Genomic DNA, 23,060 nt, shown 5'->3' on the forward strand with positions numbered 1-23,060 from the left:
CAAACATGCAAACAAAAATACAGCCGACTCGCCACTTTTTCCAGCTGATTGTTCAGCTTTTAGCTTCTGCTTTTTAAAGTGAAGAGAAAATCATTTCCAGCTGCACATCCTCATTCACTTTCGGTCATGTTCCTAAGCCTGCTGTGATTCTGTAACAAGAATAAAAAGCCAGAAATATGCCTGAGCTGACAACGAGGTGCCCACACAATGGCTCCAATATCATCATGGGTTTGCGAGTGTCTAGACTGTTCATTTTTTCAAGCCATGAGTTCACCAGATCCTACCTGGCACCACCCATTTAATTTAGAAATCATCAAAAAACTACAGGTGACTTTACACTCATAAATAAAAGAAAGAATTGTTTGCCAAGGAAAGCTGCTGTGGGTACCTTTTCTGTCATAGTTCATTAGCTGTAGCTATAAAAAGAGAGCAGTAACATGTCTGCCTGCATTGCCTTGTGTGAGATTCTTGGCTCTTACATTGAGTGCAGGGGCAGAGTGTCTGCATATAGGTTCACAGGCAGGTCTGCCATTTATTTCTTTAAGTCATCAATGCATTTAACGTTTTTTATTGCGTTTGGGATTAGAAGAGAAATTTGAGAAATGGAACAAAATTGCCTCGGAAAGGAATCATCAACCCTAACCCTTTAATCAACAGCAGAATGAATTTTGATGGATGACTTAAAAGGAAAATCAGTGGTTGAGCCCGTCATGCGGCACTGCTAGTCACCCTCCATGGAGTGAATCCAACTTTGGGGGTAATTGATGAGAACACAGAGACATGAAATTATTTGTCTCATCCAAATTCAGTGGAGACATTCCTCACTGATATGCAAGCAGCTCCGCTCTCAGAAAGCAGGTGAGGCTATGACTCAAAGGTTTTAGACATTTACCTGAAGTTGTCACTCAGATACAAGATAAAGTAGAAACTGTTTTACATTACTACCATATGAGAAAATCTATATATTTTTAAATGGTGCAGGAACTGGATGCTCCTGCATAACAACTAGACCATGCACTGACAACTTCACTGATCTCAAGTAATGCCTATTAAGATAATAGTCAACAGCTATCTGTGAGGGGCTGCAATTTTCACAGCTGACAGGACTTGCCATCGCACAAAGTGATGTTATTTTAGGATGCCTGGCTGTAATTCCTACTGTTTTCTGTTTATTGTGTCATTTCTGTTCATCCGTCTGGTATAGCTGTTTCTGTTTATATTATGCTCTGCTTGACAAATTTGCCACCTCAAATGTACTTAAAGTCACTAATGTACACTGTAGGTGTGAAACAAAGATTTAAAGAAATATTCCATTATATAAAACTTGACATTAAATGTTATTATAAGCGCACTCTGTTTAATTTCAATCTAATACAGGGTCTGTGGCCCTCTTATAAGGTATTGCTGAAAGCATGCGTGGCCCCTCCACCTCACAGGGCCTGCTGGCCTATACTTCACTTTATGGCCCTGGCTACGTCAATAACGCATTTCCACAGTGCAGGCCTCTATTTCAATTTATTTACGGTCAAGACCTCTATCAGCGAGGGCTGTAGCATCTGATACCACAAGCATGTTAATGACACTACACACGTCAGCCATAACATAAAGCAGTATGACAGAAGACCAGGCAGGCAAACACACCACCACATCTAGACTAGTGATCACAACTCCTGTCAGTCTGAAATCAATACTTGAAGTGGGGGAGGAGATTGTGGAGGTGCTTGGCACAGACAGGGCTGGAAGATGCTTATGACTGATAGCTGGCTGCCAGGTTGCTATATCACCTCTGCAGCATTGACATTAGGAAATGTGATCCTCTTTCCTTTTCTCCTCTATCTCTCTCTTGTCTGGAAATGAGTTGGAATATGAGAGGGATGGGCTGAGCAGGAGAAGAGGGAGGAGAAGTACATCCTCTAACAAGGACAAACTCCTGTGTGGACAGGAAAGCATTCAACACCATTAGCAAACATGTATGATGGCATGGCTGAGATATGTAGCTTGGCCTTCATCTGTGTTCCACTCCACTGCTCCTGGCATCCCTATTTGATAAACCAGCCTCTAATCAAATCGCTGTGCAGTGATCTGCTAATCTAAAGGCACCTTGTTCCTGGTCTCAACGTTTAGCTGATCGTCACGTCAAGCCTCCACCCCAAAGTTCCCATTTCTCTTCTCATCTCATCATCCAAATGTAGAGCTCTCCATCTGGTAAACACCCTTCACTCCCTCCAGCTTTCACCTTGACCTCCCAAGGCTCATCTCTGCCCATTCTCTCTCCAACGCTACATGCATTTTTTGCTTTCTCTGTTTTATCTGCGACATCAAAATACCCCCTCTCTACCACAACAATGCTATTTTTTCTTTTCTGTCTCACTTTCCCCTGTATCAATAGCCAGACCTCCTTTCCTCATCCTTTTATCTCAACTCTTTTCTTCCCCTTGGTATGCTCTGTCTGTGATAACAGGCGGATCCATTGTGGTGCCATTGTTGTAGGTCAATGCACACACACATTATGGAGTCTATGGGTCTCTAGAGCCTTAAGTGACAAGTAGGAGAGAGGCTGCACCACAGAGGCTGACATTGTTACCAGCACCATGAATTGCAGCTTCTACGGGACCCTCTTCATAGCCAAAAGCAATGTAAACAAAGATGGGCAAACGGGGAAATCCGCATCTGTTTCCCACACATGCACATATGCAAGGCCTGAGGGAGTTCCATCAATCTTAACAGGAGGTGTTTGTGAATACTAATTAACTGAGACGATGGAGAGACCAACATGCATTAATTGTGTTTGCACTGTTATTGTCATTTACCAGATTCAGCAGTTTCCTGGAACAGGTCCTACATTTCTGAGAAATCAAACCTCACTTAGTGAGAACAGTAGTTATCTCGGCTCATCTGCATTTGCTCCCCTGAACACACACTCAAGAATTGAGCAAATACATTTTATCAGATAAGCTGAGGTGAGCTCTTTTTCCTCTCAATAATGAATTCTTGCTGATATATATGTAGGTTGTATTGCACAATCAAATCTTAATTTGTTTCACTGATTAACACCCACTGAAAAAAAAAATATTAAAACTAAAACTTAAAACTTATAAACAACGTATAACAACAAAAGTATAAGAAAAGTTCTAATGTAAGACTAAGCTATGAAGAGGTTTGAAAATGCTTTGATTTGTTTATTTTTTCTAATTGTTTGTGGATATCTATATGTTGGGTAAAAAAAACAAGGATAAACTGTGTGAGTTTAATAAAACCGTGAAAACCGTGATAAGTAAAAATAAAGTTTTGGCACAAAAATAAAGTTCTTAAAAGCACATGCAGACAGTCACCACCCAGTTTCTTCATCAGTGAGTCTCTTAGGTATTAATTTCTGAAAAATCCAAGAAGAAAAAGGAAGTGAAACTACTGAAACTACTATTATAGTCCAGCTTTTGCAAAAATTTATTACTCAGTTAAATGAGGAAACTATGAACAGATTAATCAGAAGTGAAAATAATTATCTCACAGACTTATATGACATGTAGTGTACTAAAGCAATTGCATACAGACTAGATTGTGGTTGATAATACACATACAAAATACACATATATTAAATACACAGGCTAAATAAACACACTCGCACTGTTTTGTTTTGTCTGACGAACCAGTTACTGCACTTCAGTTCAAGCTGTCTCATTACAACTTCCAAACAACACACACATAATTGCGTCCTCCAGTCGTCACACAGGCAACGTTTACACTATACTCAGGTTAAATCAGGACAGGAAGACGGGAAGAGGAGCATCCTCATGGCTTCACTGAAGCATGTGCATGCAAAATGTATGGCTTCACATCTTGCCTCACTCCCTTCCTCTTTGTCTCATTTCCCTGTCTCTCCCTGCACCCTACTGCTTCGTGACTGGGCTGCTGGGTGAAGACTGCAGTCCTTGCTGTTCAGGATTACTGCCAACTGAAGGTGCTAATGGCTTATAGCTGTAGAACAGACAGTGCCCTCTCAGTTCTTCTATTTCTCCATCTCAATCCCTCTGCCTTTTCATACTTCTCACCATCTCTTGGCTGACTTGCTTATCCTTCTCCTGCCCACCTCCCTTTTCTTTTCTCTCCAACAGTGAGCAGCAGAACAGCTTGGACCTTAATTTGTGGGTGGTATAGCACAAGGCATTTAACATTCAGGTCAGACCCAATAAGCAGTATTTAGTAAAAAAAGCATGTCCCAGCCCTAAAAGGACCTCACCTAGCATACCCTATGGGAACGACACAAGGAACAAGTTATCTCTGTGTCCATTTACCTCCCATGGGTGTGAGACTTATTGAAACTTTGACTCACACGTTTACGGTCAGCCCCACAAAGATGACCGCTGCTTGGATCTCAATTCTAACTTGTTTCCCAATTAAATTTTCTTCATCATCTTATATATTTATTTTAAATACACCTTTTAGTCATCTGGGGGAATTTACAGATTTTCCATTAACATATTTACATTAACTGGAAAAGAGCAGAAAACACACACACACACACACACACACACATACACACACACACACACACACCAGATCTGAATTAGTTTAATTGAGATTCTTCAGCGTTACACACACTGACCCTAACCTGATTACCAAACCAACTTCCCGGCTGCATGAGTGTCTGACCTCTTCACCCAGTCACACACTCAGAGTCACCCTCACTCAAGTGCATACATTCGCTCCTCTGATACTGTCACACACACACACACACACACACACACACACACACACACACGCAAGTTTGAATTCCAGTGTCTTTCCTCTACACCTCTGCTTTAGTCTAAAAAAGGCTCAGAACAATGAGGGCTCCTCTCACACACCTTGTCAAGGCTGTTGACAACTGGGTCATCCTATGCTGAGAATGAGCACCCACTTACACAGACTGACCTGCCGTGTTCAGGCTAATTGGAATCTGACATTAATAGAGTGTCCACATAAAAAGGACACATTGTCAGTAACTTGATGGGCCACACAACTAATTTAATGTTTTGGGGTTTTCAGATTAGTTATTCCCAGTTCCCAGCTTTTTAAATTGTAAAAAAAAACAGCCTGACAGCTGAATTATATTACTGTACCTCGCTAGGACAACCTCGCTAGGACAACCAAACATTGACAAATGCATAGAGTCAACATGTTCTCAGTGTTTATCCATGACGTTCAATTCTATTCTGTGATGGCACAAAGAACTACAGTATAAGATGTCTGTATTGTAGAAAACTCATCTTACCTATCTTTCAAGACTCCAAAAATGCTCAGCTGTATGGTTTAGTAATGGCTAAAATAGAAAACATTTTTTGATGGAGAGGGAGGTTTAAGTGAATTCTGTTGCTTCAGTCCTTGTTTTGTCACAGTTCTGTGACTTTTATCGACCTTTTCCTGAGTCATTGTTCCTCTTGCTGTGAGGAAAAAAGGTGTTTGCTCTTCACTGAGAGGCTCAGCTGGAGCTGCAGAGAGGCAAAAATAAACATGAGGTGGGAGAAATAATATTCACTCTATAACAGCATTTAGCCAAAGTCAACTGTCAGACCATGTGGTGGCTGTGGTGCTGGGTGGTTGTGAACTTCTGCTTGTTTGTTGTTTCTTTTTTTTTTTTTTGGACTTGGCATATTATTCCATATTTGCTATTCGGCCAAATGAACCCTTAATTCCTTTTTACTTTGCTTTTTAAAGATAAGATGAAAATGAACTTTAACAAATGTGAAAGAGACCTGAAACATTTCATATTTCCACCTTCCTTTATATATAACATCATCCAAATCCTTCTAGGTCATCATCACCCTCTAAATTTCTCTCTTTTCCTGGTTCTGGGGAAGAGTTTACTGCACAGTATCACATTTCTCAGGGTAAAGTCTGGATCCACGTCTTTTAAGACCCCTGTACATGCACTGCAAAGAACGCACCCAGAATCCATAGCTCATCCTGCTCCCCTTTCGCACACAAACTGTACGCTTTAAGAGAAAAAGATAAATATACAAACTATATACCCAGCGCTTTCACCAGCCGGGGCCTGGCAGACCAGAGGCCCCGAGCAGACAGAAAGATGCGATCGCATGAGACCCCTGCTCCTAACCCTCCAATTCCCAAACTCATATCTTACATACCATATTCAAAATCTGAGTGCAACCTTTCCCTCTGAATAACTAACTACACCCAGAACAGATGAACACGCACAAGAACATAGAGCTTTCCCTTAATCAGCTGAAAACACACTAGTAGAATCTGATTTGTAAGCCCTGAAGAAGAAACTGCCTATAATGTATTCTGTTTAAGCAGAGACACAAATTGACACTGGCAGTGTCTGGCAGTGTGTGTGTGTGTGTGTATGCGTATGTGTGTGTGCGTGTGTGTTTAGAGCATCAGTGGAATATCTGAGTGACATGCCTATGCTTGCACCGTAACCTGCAGAAAGACACCCTGGGGCAATGCACACTAGGTCACAGGCAGCACGAATGAGGTCATCACCGTACAACAAACAGTCTTTTTTTTTTAAAAACAAGCCTGACAGATGGCCTCACTACCTATACAAGATTTGGTATAAGCAGTAATTACACAAGAAGTCTAACGTGGGAGATTCTGCGGGAAAATTTGGTTCCATGTTCAGGGTGTGTAGGTGTTGCAGTTTAAGAAAACACCACACATTTCTTTGAAATCTATTGGCAGCCAACACAAATACCAGTAATTTTAAAAAATGTCAAAAATAACATTCAACAGAAACACCAAATACATGAATGGAAGCGCTGAACTTAAATGGCCCTTTTCTCTTTAACTGTTATTTTCTATGCAAATTCTGACCACATGGTGAAGTCGTGGAGAAAATTATGAAGAGTGATAACAACGAAGAGAAAATGAATGAATCAAACAAAAAACTAATATATATATATATATATATCACATCCCATCACAAACACACTTCACACACTTGCTCCAGTGCTTAATGCCCAAAATGTCTTCATCTTCTGCCATCTGTGCCAGGGCAAAAGAAAAAATGGCACCATCTGTGAATGCCTGGCAAGTTCTGTGTATCAGTGGCTATCATCAACCAACGTGGTGGAAAAAAAAAAAAAAAAAAAAACTACGTAGGCCTACAGTACACAGTAGCAACTTGAAAACACAGCAGATCACCCTGCTATGCAGACCTGGTGTTCAACTTTCAGAATGAGAGAATATAAGATGGAGCCCACAGTTATAACATTTATAAATAATCAGAGGTTTGTGGCTGACTGGCCTTCAACATGGGGCGAGGTTAGACAGAACGCAACATTGGAAGAACGCAGTGAAAAAAATTAATGAAAGCAAATTTAGCAAAATGGAGCAGACAGAATCCAGGAACAACACTGAAACCCACACTGACAAGGAAGGAGAAGGAAAAAAACAGAAACCAGACAGGACAAAGCCAGATGGGTTTTTTTTTTTAGTACCTCAGAATATGTGGAGTTTGCATGTCTGCTGACATACACACACGTGATACTGAACATGTCAAGACAGCGTGCCTTACATACCATGTTTGTCAAACTACATACAAACATACAGTATAGTGTAAAAGCTAATAATATCTGTGAGTTCCTAATGTCTCACTGCCTTTGGCATGCCTTGGTGCAAATCCATGCACAAGGCCAGGAGCTGCATCACTTCCTTCCCACTGCAATTTTCTGACTTTGTCTTCTATTTTTAGTCGTCTCATATTTTATTGTTTAGTCATAGGAAGCACTTTTGAAGGGTCGGGTCTTCTGTCACACTTGACAGAATTTTTCCTCTGGTCTGGTGAGAAAATCTTTTGTGGTACTTTGCCAGAAGCCTCCTAAACTCACCATTAGCATTCACCACCATGTCTATGTAGATCTAAGTTCCCGTGACTGAAAATGGTCATACACATAAACAAAAAAGATGCACATACACACATGCCCCAATTGATCCATCACACTGTGCCCTCCACTAATTGTTCTCTCCCTCTTGTGATCTCAGGAACCACGACACCACCCTGGGTAACGGGAGGCCGAACAGAAGAATGAAACGGTGCGGACAGCGCACTCCCTCTGGCAGGCCAAACCTAACAGACTGACTGTCTGAGTAAATAAAGGAAGGTCATTGAGGACTTGGCACCAGGCTTACCTGTTACCATCCTTTATTGCTCGTTTTAATTAAATTGCATGATGAAAGGAACCCAAAGAAACAAAGGCGTACCCATCCTCTTTGTTTCCTTCCCATCAGTGGGAATGCTTGGGGAAAACCTAGGATTCACGCTTTTATCTGTAATATAACAGGATACGAAACTCGAGGCATGGGTGTTACACATCATGACAGAAAAAGAGGGAGCATGACAGCAGCATAAATTAAACCTGACTCTGCTGCATAGCCTTGAATCCTGAAAACCTTTCCAGTCTCACATTATAAGATACACTCAAAAACTGGATTGATATATTATACATGATGACAACTAGTTTTACATTGTCATTAAAAATAAAAATTAAAAAAAAAACCCAAAAATAAACTAACATGCAACTTTTCATTTTGGCGGACTGGATTTTATTTTTGTCAGTTGCAAACTGTTTCATCATCCTTAGTCACACAGTACTCATCTGAGTGTACAGTTACACTCCCTTCCTGTCTTACTGCACATTAACAAGAAGAAAAAAAAAATGTGATTGAGAAGCGCCATATGTTCTACAGACAGTAAAAACATGTCAGAGCACAGAAAGGAGGAGCAGCTCATGGACACATATTTTCCTATTTATCCATCACACCTTTATCCCACAAACAGTCCAGCTTAACCAATCTGAACACTGCTAAGGCCATCAGCTCTCCTGAGAGAGTCTAGATCATTCTGCATGACTCTACATACTGTGTAGAGTATGTCTCTCCTATCAAACAACATGTCCTGCCCAGACTATACTGCCCTGATATTTTCTACTGTCAGTAAAATATCAGTGCCCATCAAGATAAGGCATTACTCCAAACACACCCTGATGGTGTCCAATCAAATCAATTGTTCTTGGATGACAGATCTCTCTTTGTCTGGGGCCCAGTGTGACACATGGCTTATTGAGGTTCCAGCTCAAGTCATTATCTTGTAAGGGCATAAAGGAGAATGAAGGATTAGGAGGCAACTTTGGACAACCCCACCCCCATGAAACAGCAGACAGATGGCCACAAGAACAAGAGAAACTCTGCTCTGTGGGGACGGCCAAATACAACAAATCCTTGTCAGACTAGTGTTTGCTAATTAGCATTAGTGCTTTAAACTGTAGTTATGTAAAGGTAAATAAAGGACAGAACAGAGTCAAGAATAGAGTTATTTCTGTCCAAGTCTATTGTTTTACAATGTGTCAAAAATCAAACCTTAAAGGCTCAGATAGTGACTCTCACACTATGACACTCTCTTTCCCCTCTCCCAAGATCCCTTTTCTATTCTTTGATCTGAGTTAAATGACAGCGATACCGCTTCAAGCAATATGCGTGAGACAGGAGTCTAATGGGTCTATCAAATAACCTTGAAATAAAAAGCCAAAAACCATAAAACATCCAGAAATCACAGCTCTGTTTAAATTTGTCTCACTGAGATGTTAATCAGTCTTGTTCTAGGAATGCATTTGGGACTGGTGAGTTTAGTGTTTCTCTAAGAGTGAATGACCTTTATAAAAATGTTGATGCTTCTGCTATGGATTCAGATACAAAGAAGTCAGTTTGAGATGTTTGTATATTTGCAGATTGGTGCTTTGAGAGACCCAGCCAAGAGAGCAAGTGATGATTCAGCAGCCCCAGACGTCTGTAATCACCACTTCACATCTTCTGCTGCCTTCTTTTCAACGCAGTGCAGATGCCTGTTTTCCAAAAATATCGAAGCGAGATGGTGCTGCGAGACACATGGGAATTACTTGTGCTCTTTAAAATCCTTTAAACAGACTTGCATTTTAACCTAATGTCTGGGATCTCCACTCGCGTTCCATTACTAGAAATTAAATTTCTGCAGGGAGCTCTTATTCTACATAAAGCCTGTGAAACGAGCAGTGAAGCGTGGATAGGCACTTAGTCCAATTGTCATTAAAATCATCATCATCTCAGATCATCCCACTATATGTAATCAGTGTTATTTGTTCCGGCTTTACTGTGGTGTCCTCAGTCCTCAAAGGGGATCAGCCAAAGCTCACATTAGAGCAACAATCGCCAGTAGCAGAGGCAGCCTGACAATCGGATCCATCATGGAGCAGAAACTCAAAACCCTGTGATCCTGCCTGACGGACTCCCTACAGCTATGTTTCTATCCGGGTGTCAGACAGATTTTAAAGTAAACTTTTTGAAATTTTACAAAGAAAAACACTAAATTGGTTGTTTCTATCAATAAATTCCACTTAAAGTGACTTTAAACACTTTTTTGATGATAGTGAGGAAATAACATTACTATTTGGTTCAAATAACCCAGTTTATGAGTGTCCTAAACAAACCAAGGTGGTGCTGAGGAGGTGATAAAAGAGGTAAAAGAGCTGGAGCTGCATTCAAAGCTTAAATCAGTACATCAGTAAATTAGTGCTGCAATTAACAATGATTATTTATATACGACTTTATGATTGTGTTGTTAGAGAATATGTGTGTCTGTGATTTATTATTTGCTCAGCTTAATAATAAAGTGACTTCTGTTCTTCTGACGCATCCACTGTTTGCACCCACTAGACCATATGCTACTGAAAACATTATTGCTCTGTATGTTTAAGGCAGCTGTTGTGACTGCAGTTATTTTTTAATCAATGAACCTGTCAATTATTATCAAAATACTCAAATTTGAAAAGCTGAAACCAAAGAATTTAAACATAAACAAATGGCATAAAAAATACCCTTGTTAACATGATATTCAATAGTTGTCAGATCTGTAGTTGATGCCATCCACCTTGATGGCATCAACTTCCACTTTCCCATCATAACAGGTTCCACCATTAAATGCCACCATAAACCCCCAGAGGGACAGAGCAATATAAAGTACCCTGCCATAGGGCAGGACTTCTCCAGAAATGATCCTAAAGAAACATCCAGATAAAATGAAATTCATGTCATGGTGAACATCCCCAGTATCAATCTCACTGAATCCCAAGAGAACCTGAAATGCACCATAAAGATGAAAATCAACTCATCAACCTTGGGCAGTTACAAAAGGCACTGGTGTGTGCATGGTCAGCTTTAACAGTGGGGCACTAGAGCTGTTATAGGAACCTTACCTGAGGGAGGTTTAGATATGCACGTGCACCGGCATGACATCTGACATTTCCTGTTCTGACCTTTGTTAGACAGAAGAGTTTCAGTTTCCATTTAAACTACAGGCTGTACACCAGATTAAGTTCACCTAAACACACACTGTACATGTGCAAAACAAATTCTGCAGCAGAACCTGAATCGTTCACCTTTAAAAACCCCTTGAAATCCAAAGTACCACCTCACCATTGGGTCCATCCACTAGCATGTTCTCTTTTTTTTTTTTTTATTACTTTTTTGCTCTCAGCTTACATGATTGACTCCTCTCTAAGCCCATCACACTGTATATGTAACTCCCTTGTTAGCCGCTCCAGTGCACAGCTGATGAGGGAGCACACTGGGTCAGTTTGGCTCACATCTATTATACAGGGTCATAAATGGAAGGGGAAATTGATATCATGGCAGAGTGGGGATGTGAGTGGAAGAGAGGACCTGATAACCGTGTGATCTTTATTGATCTTGATTCCCAATGGACATTATCAGTGTTACATCATTAATATCTTACCTTCTTTTTCTAGTTTTAACTCAACCGTGAACTGTGGGCTTTTTCCTTAGCAGTTGCTGAAGATAAATGACCTTTGACCTTTTACATCCTGGGTCTCTACAGAGTGCATGCGGGAAGGAGAAAGGTAGGAATGAAAGAAGACAAACACTTGGTGAAAGCCTGATTGCTCTTTCTCTAGTTGTGCTGGTTGTCAGTTCCCTCCACCCAGCAGCCAGGCCAGCCTTGCAGATGTCCACAGTCCAGCATTACATAATAAGGCTGCATCACAAATCCCCTCTAGCCACTTTTGCAGCCTCTCCACCATGACACTCACCCTACTAAGGAAATGACATGAGGGCAGAGTTGGATTCCTGCATAAGGGACAAACACGCCAACTCCTCTTTTGTAAGATTTGCTTGTTGAGGACCATGTTAATGAAGTAATGCAGTGCTCATTTTCTTCCCTATTGCCAAAGATCTCCAACCCATTCACCTTTAAAAGCTGCACTAAAACACACACGGACCCAAGTTCTGCTCAACTGAAGGTTGGTGCGCTACAGAATGGCTGCCCCAGTTTCCCACATGCTCTGCTCGAACAGTGTGCACCATGACTTGACTATCAATCGCGACACATCTTTCGCTCAAACGAGACCCTACGTGGGCCACCCACTGAAGGTGAGAAGGTATCAGAGTTACAAGCCATACTTCAGTCTGTGTGACAAGAACGACAAGAACGACTCACCTCTGTGCTGTGACCACCTTTATGTTAAACTCATAAGCCTGTTCTACACGCCTGTCATGTGACAAAACTGCAGTAACATTTGCTAACAAGGTAGAAGTGGGATTTACTTTAAAGTACTTCAGAGAAGGAAAGGATGTTGGAGACAATAAATGAAACCTTAGATTTGTCATCAATCACAGAGACACAACTATGCCCTCCAGGTTTCCGGTCATGTTTTGTGTACTGGGGCTTTGTAAGCATATCACATTTCAAGATTTATTTATTTATTTTTTACAAGGAGCAAATGTTTTCATAGTAAATACCAAGCAAAAACCGCACGATGAAAACAGTAAATAACTGTACCTTTGTTGGGACTTCACTGAGCCAACAACTGTGAACCAGCAGCAGAGTGTGGATCTGTGGATCTGAAGGTCTGTATATATAAGTTACGTGTGTGTGTGTGTGTGTGGGGGGGGTTGTTTGTCCACAGCCAAAGGGAATCCAATATCGGGGCTAACAATGAATTAGCCAGTGTTTTGTGTCAGTTGCTAAGCAAACTAGGTCTGATATGACAGAATGCAATTCCAACCTACGCAATACTTCTATCTCCACCAAGGACCCCATTAATGCAGCCTTTCATGCTAACAGCTTGCACACTGCGTAGTAAAAAACAAGGCATTATTGTGTGCAAGAAGCACAACATGTGCTAACTTTACAGAAACCATATGAGGAAACTTGCCAACTTGCCTGTGTCAACGTGTGGAAGACCAGTTAATTAACCTTCAATAATCTGAGCCTTAATTAGAGCTGGCCTCCATTAGAAATATTAAAATCACACTATCTATTAATGAGAGAGAAATATAGAGGAAGAAGGTCTCCCCCTGGCCCACGGGCCAAGATTATATTAGGCTGAAGCTTCAAAAACACCAAAATCTGTGCTTTTACTTTACATGTAATGTCACCCTACACAACACAAATACAGTGTTGTGTTCTTTTACTGCCCTGGACTGTGTTATACTGTGCTCTGCTGTAGGCACAACAGGGCAGGAGCAGCAGCAGCAACTGACTGAGAATAACTGTCAGGCTGCTGTTAACACACATTAAAGGAAGAGCCTTGAACAGGCTGTTAGTAGGTTTCTCCTAAATTATTATTTTTGCAGTACATCTAATCACAACATACAGGAACAACTTCAATAAACCAACATACAGCAAATGTTCTGTGGAAACTCCTTTTTTTGATTATTGTGTTATATGTTATAAGTAATAAGTGAGGACATTGCCTTGGGAGAGTTGCTACAATAAAAGCTGCTGAACTGTCATTTTTTTTGGTGGAGGCTAAACTATGAGGACCCTAGACCAGTGAAACTCTGGGCCACTGTGTTGGTAACACTGGTTTTGTAATCCAGTTTCACAGCCACTCAGCAAACCCCCCCCCCCATGTGTCACCTTGAGAATTAAGTGATTCAATCAACCAACCTTCATGATGCCGCAAGGTGCGTTTCCAGGTCCCTGACTTCTCTCCGCGGAATTATCACGGCTGCCACTCCCGATCCTTGGACTGCCGTGCTCCCTGTACCGTCCATTGGTGTAAACTCCTTCGGCCCCGTAGCCCTGGGGAGCGGCCGATACATCCAAATATGCCCGGGTGCCGGTTGAGGGCAACGCGGCCGCATCGCCGGTGACTCCCGCTAAGGTGCTGGTGCCCTGGGCTGGCGGGGCGCCGATGGTAGGATCCAAAAAATGTCCCGATCCAGCATCTGAAGCGTGTACCCCTGCCATGATCCGCCGGTGTTACAGCAAAGCCCTCCCCTCCACAGTGGAAAAGCAGCCCATTTTCTCAAAGCACGGTGGACTTGTTGACGTCCAGGACGGCACGTCGTTTTCCCCCCGATCACCACCGCCGGTCCATCATCGGAGCGCACGGTAGCGTGTGAAGCCGGGCAGCCTGACTCGTCCTGACCAAAGACTGAGCCTGCACCTCACCGACCTTCTCCGATTATCTCTGGAGACGTGTGCGCAACAGCGCTGGAAACACTGACTTATGATGAGGGTTTGCTGCCGCCGTCTCTGTCTACAGCTTGTACTTTCGTCTCCCTGTCCTCAAAATCTGTTTAGCTCACCACGTCCGCTCCTCTAGAGTCTGCTCTGTGCGCATAGCCTAGCGTGCTGAACACACTTCTGCGGTGCTTGCAAACAGGAGGAGAGCTTCCCCTCTCACATGCATCCGCGGGACAAATTCAAGACTGCGAGAGCGCAATCGCAATAAGCCCACAGACGCGCACCCGCAGCATCTCCCTCTGTTCACATTTTCTAAAAGTCTAAAACAAACATTTCACATTGCACACTTTAGGTTTAACAGAGCGGCTCTCCATAAGAGGGAGCTCACGGGTGTTTATTTGAAAAACCGTGAAAATCTATAACATTTTATATTACAAAGTATGTAAAACAAAACAATTCATGAGTGCGCGTCAGATTTCAGAAATAAAATGTCAAATTCAAATCTATAGTGTAATAAATTTTCCAAAGTAAAGTTAAAGTGAGCTTGGATTACTGGACTGTGGATTTATAGCCTGTATAAAATATTGATAAAGGTCCGTTTAAACTTTTATACTATTAGCAAAAATGACATTTACATTTACTCTTGCAACCACTACAGGCAGGTCAAGTGAATGCGGTTGTATTTTAGTGCGCCACCTACAGGTAATGGGTGTTACAGCTGCAGCTTTTGAGATTTCTTTAAACATTTTTAATTTGTTTATCTTTTTACGCATCTATTGCCCAGTTGGTTTGACTGTTATGCAAGTGAAAAGAGATAGATAGATAGATAGATAGATAGATAGATAGATAGATAGATAGATAGATAGATAGCTGTTACTTTTCTTGCCTGTAGATGTAGCAGGTTGGATTTTAAGTGCAGGTGTGAAACTGTATCATGCTGTACAATATTCACCCGTTGCTACTGCTCTACATCAGCAACAGAGTCTGGCCTTATTCCCACAAGGTGATTTGTTGCTATGCAGGACATAACACAGAAAAGACTTATTAAATATTTTTTAACGTTTAACTATTGTTGTAGCTTTTAATGATGGCAATCCTGCTCACAGTATACACTCATTAGCTTCATCCTTGTGGTCTGACCGAGACAAACACATTGTAATTGTGAGTAATAACAGGAAGAAGAAATGTGGAACATCTTTGCAGTAATCTAACCTTTACAGCACCCCTGTCTTACATACCATAAGGCTGAGCATCTGCCTCTGAGGCCAAATAAACTACAACAATGGAGGGTGTAACATTCGATGTCAGGCCAATTCACATCATCACATGAGACATGGCCAGTAAAATTGGATAATGCAACCCGCTGAGGAACCAAATCAAATCACAGCCAATCTGGATGAAAGGAATCATGTGCAGCAGAGAAAAGGAGTGAGAGCGTCTGTTCATAATCATAATCAGAGCCAAAGCAACATCTTTACATCTTGGTCAGATTTATGCAAACGCTCCAAACAATAGGGGATTTCTTTTTTGGTAGCATCCATTGACATGCAGCAGATGACTGTATACTGTAATCATTGGATGAGTTTTATAGAGGGTGGGACACTCTGTAGAACTTAAGGGTCACATTCAAGTGCGCTAGTGTTTCTCTGTGGATATTTACACAGAACCCAGTGGTGATAAGTGGCTTAATCTGCAGCCAAAACACAGCCTCCGTAATCACATTCACTTTAATAAATGAAAATGACACCTGAGTACTGTTTGAGCCAACTACTTCTCAAGGACATGTAAAATCCTGTGAGAGGTGAATCAAATCTGAGGATGAATGACGCCACAGAGGAAAAGTGTGAAAAGTGGATGAAACAATGGCATGTTGGCCGTTGGACAGTAAGCCAGTAAACGTCTAGGACGAGCCTGGAAGGATTTCATGGCCCCTTCTAGTCCTCACTCACTCTCACTGCCCCCTCCTTTCCCTCATGATCTCTCAGGGTCATGTATTATGCATTCTCAGAAATAATTTAGCAAAAGTTCTGCTTTTAAAAGCCTCCCACCTGGCCCAGCTGTCGCACTTTAATGTGAAAAGGCCTGTGATGGCCTGTCTCCACATTCAAACGTCAGCTCAACGTCAGTTTAAACTGAGGATGTGTGCTGTATGTTACACTGCTCTGTAAAGCATTTCTTTACTCAGGGAGGATGTCGGGACTTGATGAATGACCAGATCAGGAGTGATGGATAGAAGAACATAACTTTTGTTCAACTGAGAGTAAAAAGAAAAAAGAGCTGAAATAACCGACTGAGTGAGAGCGAGTATAGCCCAGAAAAGGCTGTATCAGCAGTCTTGAACAGTAAAGAGGCAATGCCACACTAAAATAACACCCTTGTTGTTTTCCATTGAGGTTTGCTAAAGTTTCCTGTGGCAGGATGTCAGCCATGGCTGAGTATACTAATACATCACTCCCTCCTGCTGCAGTACCTGTCAGGTTCAGATCAATAGAGCTCCAAGGCCTTACCTTCAGGTTTTTGATGCCTCCCTCTTCACATTAAAGCCCCTCAACAAAACCCAGACTATCGTATTGATGACACCTGGCTATTGATCAAGTCTTCTAATCCCAGCTGAATACAGAGGAAAGAAGACAAGGTTACCTGGTCAAGGTAACCTGCTTCTGGATTTATTACCACTCAGGATTTTTGTAGAACACAAGGTGTCATTGTGTTTCCTCACACCTTTACGTCTCACTATCAGATGAAGATGCTGAGATAAAAACTAAACCACAACAACAAGATTTTTTTTTTTTTTTTTTACAGATACATACGTACAAAATGTACATTTGAATGATATGTAAAGGGGAAGTTCCTGCTGCTCACAGCTGGGGAGCGGTAGGTGTTTCTTCCTGAGCTTTGCCACTGCACTTCCTGTGCCTGCCCATGTGACCTCCAGTTTGACAGGAACAGAAACCGTGTATTAAAACCTTTTTTTTTAAATGCGGTGTCATTTTGTTCAGTGCATTTTTTCATTTGTAGCTGCTCTTTAAAGGCATCATGATCCAAACAGAAATACACCCCCCACACACACTAAAAATGAAAACACAATTCTGGAATCACTGACTCACACAGGCAGAAACAACTCTGATTAATGTTGCATGATGCTGTAGAAAATTCTGTTTACATGTGCAATGTTGGAAAACAGACCTAGTCTGATTTCTGGTTAACAAAGACACAACTGCTGATTTGTCATCTATAACTTAAACTATATGTGATTAAACCTCAAGAACCTTTTGAATATTTATGGCATTCACTGACAACGACACACCTTAGACTAATAAACCATGCAGGGATGGAATAAGATGGAGTAGATGTAGCAGGTGAAAGTTAATCTATATGGATGTTATAGTAGTGTATACATTAGGTTAGTGTCTAGAAGACCATTATCTTCCAGTACATACAGTGTATCAGTGCTTTCTGCTAAAAGATTCCTGCACTTGATGCAACTGTTTAAACTATTTTCATGTTCTTTGTGAAACAGAAATCCAAAATGTGATATTGTCAATATTATAAACAACAATCTACATTTTGCATATTTTTTTAATGAATTTGGGGCAGTGTGGATGGTCACGCCTGTCCAGCTCATAAGTTCATATGTGCGACCACACACCTTTGCCATCTTTGTCTTAACACGAGAGAGACAACTTGCTGCAAATGTATATGTTTTTTATCATCAGTTAGTGGTGTTTTTCTCTGTCAAGTTTTACATCATGTGTCAATCATCACTGTTATTTCTCCCCAAGCCTGTCCAGTTAGTACATGGGCCTCCATGGTTTATTAGACTTTACTGACACCTGGTGGTGAAATACAGGAGCTTAGATGAACTAAAGAGAAACACCTTTCTGCTAGAAAGATCATTTTTCCATCTGGTGAATTTATCTATCCATCCATCCATCCATCCATCCATCATCTATACCCACTTATTCCTAACCAGGGTCACAGGGATCTGCTGAAGCCTATCCCAGATCTCTTTGGGTGAAAGGCAGGGGTACACCCTGGACAGGTCACCAGTCCATCACAGTCTGGTGGTTTTAAGTGGAATAATTTTGTTAATTTTAAAAGTTTGAACCCATTATCAGAAACCACAGTGCTCATGCCATACCTCTGTTTTAAAGGCCCTGTAATGCTTGCAGGTACGGCATCCATCCTTTGACATGATAGCCTGTAGATAAAGTATAAATAATTAAAATATGGCTGGCATGCACAATATTCTAATCAACCATGATAATTAGTTTTTCTCTTAATAAAGCAGCCAATGAATTTATAACTACAACCTCATAACATAATCATTTAAGCAACACCTGGTTTTATTTTATTGAATTCCATGCAAATTAGGTTTTCTTATCACCTTTCACAGGCTGGTAATTGGCATTTTGGCTACGGCACACATACAAAACATGTTATGTTTCTTTTCTCCATCAGATGGCAGATGTGAGCTTATTCAGACAATCTGTGCTCAAGACAAGAGTTTTGCTACCAAGGGTCATGAAGTTTAAAACAGTATAAAACACAGATATGCACATAGACAAAGGTAGAGTTGACATATTCAAATGAATATTACATTTTGAATGTTGTTCAACTCATGTACCATTTATTAGATGTCTAGTTTAACATTGCCTCCATTCAGTTATACCACATATACCATGGTAATGTTTATTTTTACACAGACTTTTAGTACTATCTTTGAAAATCCACCTATATCCTCCATGCTCCTATATGTAAAATTACATATAGGTATTGTGTATGAATGTAGTTGATAGAATAGGATATTAGCGAAGGATTTACTGAACACACTATGCTATTGACAACATCCCTACTAGACAAATGACTGTGACATCTCATATAGATTTTTAAGAAATAGTACAGTGATGAAAATTCTTATGGTGTGTTCCTTTAAAATAAATCTATTTCTTTATGCATTATATAGGAACTTAATTTTTTACTGTCGTGTTTCAGTAGGGATGTTTTAAGTGATGCAAAAAGTGGGACTGTCTAATGTGAAAAACCTGTAAAAGGCATTTCCTTTCATATGAGGTTATGTTTTACCATAAAACCTCACAGGGTAGGAGTAAGTGGAACAGGTTGTAATAAGCTTAAACATAAAATTCTTCCCTATTGTTGCAATGAATTAACAATATAGCACAATGCAGTGTATCTCTCATGAGTAATAATTAAATCACTCCCATCATACATAGTACACGATTCATGTTGATACATGACACATCCCTGTTAAATCCAGGCAAGCTAAATCGATGGTGGCGACTGCAAACGTAAAAAAACCAAAATTGATTCTGTAGCCACATCAAAATCTTCTGTACGTCTACAAGCTGAGTTCAAATTATTTATAAAACTTTATTGTCTTCTTTTCAACGCAACAGCTGTCTCTCTTGGAAAAACACCAAGTGATAAATCCAAACCACAAACATGATACATACACATTGAACAGCACACAGCGCCATCTACGTCATCAAAAAATACACAGTCTACAGTGGAACAAAGCTCAAAAACGACGAGAATAATGGTAATGAGAGATATATCACAAGACTGCCCGTGTAGGTTGAGATTTAAAAAAAAAAAAAACAGGAAAGAAAGCAAAAGATACAAAAGGGGAAAAAAGTGAAAAGAAATATGAAGGAATATTTTTAAATACTGTAATATCTGCTGGGCAACCATGTAAGTACATCAGAATTTTTTCTCTGATTCCCAGTTGATCTGTGTCCATTTCTAACTGGTACGTCTGGTGACACAAGACTTGAAACTTCTGCTCAGACTGAGGAGGCAAGTATATGTAGATCCTCAACAGGGTCATGCAAAGGGCTACATTCATTTGGGGAGTGCCAGAGAAACAATAATAAAATAGAATTATGATAGAGAAAATAAATTTATATATTCTGTATACATAGATCATTTTTGGCTTATACATCAGCTAAGCAAAGCGATTCATTCCTGAGGTGCAAGGCTGTGGTCAGTGACATATTTTCTATTCAGCGTTATGTGTATGTATCAAGTGGAGGCAGTGGGGTAATATCTTCAACTACCTGTGTAGTTTATGTGCAGCAAAAAGGTACTCACAATGAAAACCATGAGCAATTACAAAAGCCATACAAAACCAGACTGATGTGGCTCGATATCTTTGAGTCCCTTCTGGTGTAAGCCTGCATGTATCCATCTAGCTATGCCTTGCAACTTCAGTGGCTGGCACACAGAAACATGCACACTTTGTTTTTGTCACACTGTCATGACACAGCTGCAAGAACTGGTAGAGGAATAGGCAGAAAAGCCAGAAGGGAGCAGCACAGCCACAAATATACAGGCATACCAATCAGACGTGATACCTCATTACTCGATGATTCTTTAGGTGCGTGGTTTCAAGCATAAAACAGCCAACATAGTTAGCCCTCAGGCAGCAAGGGATCTTCTTAACACATAACACAAATTGCCAACAGAAAACCGTATGGCCGTACCTACTGGTGTGAATGTGGTAGAAAAACAACAACAGAGCCAAAAGTAACAACGTGTCAGTAGAATATGCGAGGTAGCGTTGATGAGTGGAGCAGAGGGACCTGAGAGGACAAGCAGGCAGCGCTGGGTAAATGCTTAGATTTGCATTTCTGTATACAAACAGAAGAAAAATAGCCCTGTGAAAGCGAGGGGGGTGCATAAACTCCCCTTCTGGGTTTCAGCTGGTGAACAAATCAGAACAAATACATCGTACATTTATGCATGTGTACCGTGTGCTGATGTGTGTTCGGTCAGTCGCGGAGAGTAAAGCAACTCTGCCTTTAAGTTAGTGTATATGGATTTGAAAAACTGACTGTAACTTTGTAGAGCCATGACTCAGATTATGTTGCTTAGAGCAAAAGCAGAACTCTTCATTAAAGTTTCTTTTTTGTCAAAGGGCAAGTTCAATGTCATTATCAAAATACTGATAACCCATTTACAAAGAAGAAAATATAACAAAATAAAAACATTCAACTGTTAAAATGACTTCATACAGTAGCATATCACTGAAACTGAAAATGGAAATGCATGCACATTGTGAATGAACATTACTTCTTTTCTTTTTCACAATACTGTAACATTGTAGGTTTCGCTTTATACCTAGTCTGTTTTACAAACACTTATGGACACAAATAAAACTAAGACATGTTATTGACATGCATGCTCTCATGCTGAAAAGAAAAAAAAAAAAAAATCACAGCCATGATTAACATTTCACATTTTAGCTATCTAACAAAAGAAAAATGAATGGAATTAAACCATAAGAAATGTCAATGTGAGTGGGGCAAGTTGGGAGGCAGGGTTCGTTTTTATGTTGTCACTGGTTAAAAGGTCAAGGGTCAGGACTGTTGGCCGCCCCACTGGTTCTCTACAGGCCGCCGGAGCAGCTCCTCCACATGCCTCGCCACATCCATGGTGTCATCCAGGTCGAAGTCTCCGTCCGTGTCCAACATAGAGTCACTCCTGCCACAGAACAGAGAGAAGAGCTACATTCAGATAAGCCATCAACAAAAAGGCAGCAACTACAAGAAGACACTCTTTACACAGAAATTCACACATGTTCTCACAGAAAGCATGTCATATATTCAAAAGGACTCTTTGACTTACATAGGTGGATATATGCCATAGGTGTGAGGGTGATTGACAGGTGCTGGCGATGCGTGATCCATATATGTTGGGTTCCCAGTTGTTGGGTCTGGATTGGCTGTTGCAAACCTTTATATACATACATGCACGCACGCACGCACACACACACACACACACACACACACACAAATCCAAGATAAAAGCCTATGAGTCTATGTTCAGCAGTTGCCTAAGCAACTACTCTCAGCATGTTGTTTTCTAGGACTTGCTGCATCATTATGGCTATTCTCTGTACGGCGGGTGAACGAACCACCACGGAAACAGGCAGGGAGCAGGTCTTGCTAACTAACAAGCCTAACTCTAATGATGAGTGGAAGACAAGCTCGCTCAGGAACTCTGGACATCCTTAATTCACCTCCTCCAACTGTAACAGCCAACTAATAGCTGATATTTATTCAGGGTCCCATATTTAGTCATTAACTCTAAATGTTGTCACAGTGGAAAAACTGGTGGGTGGATGGCAGAGAAGAAAAAAAAAAAAAAGGTACAGTGACAGAGGGAATGGAAGCGCATGGGGAAAGAAAAACGGGAAGCTTGATACTCACTCGGGCACAACTTGTTTGATCTGTGGTTTCACGTAGCCGTCCACTGCTTTGGCTTTAAAACAAACAAGCACAGACGGAAAGAATGACTGATAGCTCTGTGCAGTCATCACTGACCAATCACGGCACCAGTTCACTTTTGCAGTTGTGCCATTAAATTCTGAAAGTAACAGCAGCCAGTGCAAACAGAGGGTTGCTTACAGAGTGGTGGGGTGTAATATTTGGAGAAAACCTCATCCTTGGGTCTGTCGGGGTATAGAAACAGGAGGTGATTGAGATCGCTGATGCGGTCAGCCAGAGAACGAATAGAGAAGTCTTTGGTTGTGTAGGGCATGAGGTTCCACACCATTCTCTCACCTGAAGAAATA

General features: G+C 41.0%; 2 protein-coding genes across 4 annotated transcripts in view; both read right to left on the reverse strand.

Moving 5' to 3' along the window:
* Positions 1 to 17,179, reverse strand: part of LOC113140712 (inactive phospholipase C-like protein 2) — a 55,531-nt gene extending 38,352 nt beyond the window's left edge. The window contains exon 1 of one of the 2 annotated variants that reach the window (XM_026324671.1): positions 16,972 to 17,179. Coding sequence is in view for 1 of the 2 variants with exons in the window: in XM_026324670.1 (XP_026180455.1) it covers positions 13,943 to 14,245 (303 nt within the window). In the remaining variant the exon portion in view is untranslated. Of the gene's footprint in view, positions 1 to 13,942; positions 15,150 to 16,971 lie in introns of those variants that run through there. The other variant, XM_026324670.1, reaches the window with a different exon arrangement.
* A 1,850-nt stretch (positions 17,180 to 19,029) lies between these two features.
* stat5a (signal transducer and activator of transcription 5a) overlaps positions 19,030 to 23,060 on the reverse strand; it is a 46,495-nt gene continuing 42,464 nt past the window's right edge. For both annotated transcript variants that reach the window (XM_026324315.1, XM_026324316.1), the window contains 4 exons: positions 22,894 to 23,049; positions 22,696 to 22,747; positions 22,112 to 22,219; positions 19,030 to 21,967 (listed from right to left, as the gene is read on the reverse strand). In XM_026324315.1, coding sequence (XP_026180100.1) covers positions 21,844 to 21,967; positions 22,112 to 22,219; positions 22,696 to 22,747; positions 22,894 to 23,049 — 440 coding nt within the window. In that variant the 3' untranslated portion in view covers positions 19,030 to 21,843. The remainder of the gene's footprint in view (positions 21,968 to 22,111; positions 22,220 to 22,695; positions 22,748 to 22,893; positions 23,050 to 23,060) is intronic.

This window comes from Mastacembelus armatus, chromosome 8, assembly GCF_900324485.2.
Source record: "Mastacembelus armatus chromosome 8, fMasArm1.2, whole genome shotgun sequence".
NCBI lineage: Eukaryota > Metazoa > Chordata > Actinopteri > Synbranchiformes > Mastacembelidae > Mastacembelus > Mastacembelus armatus.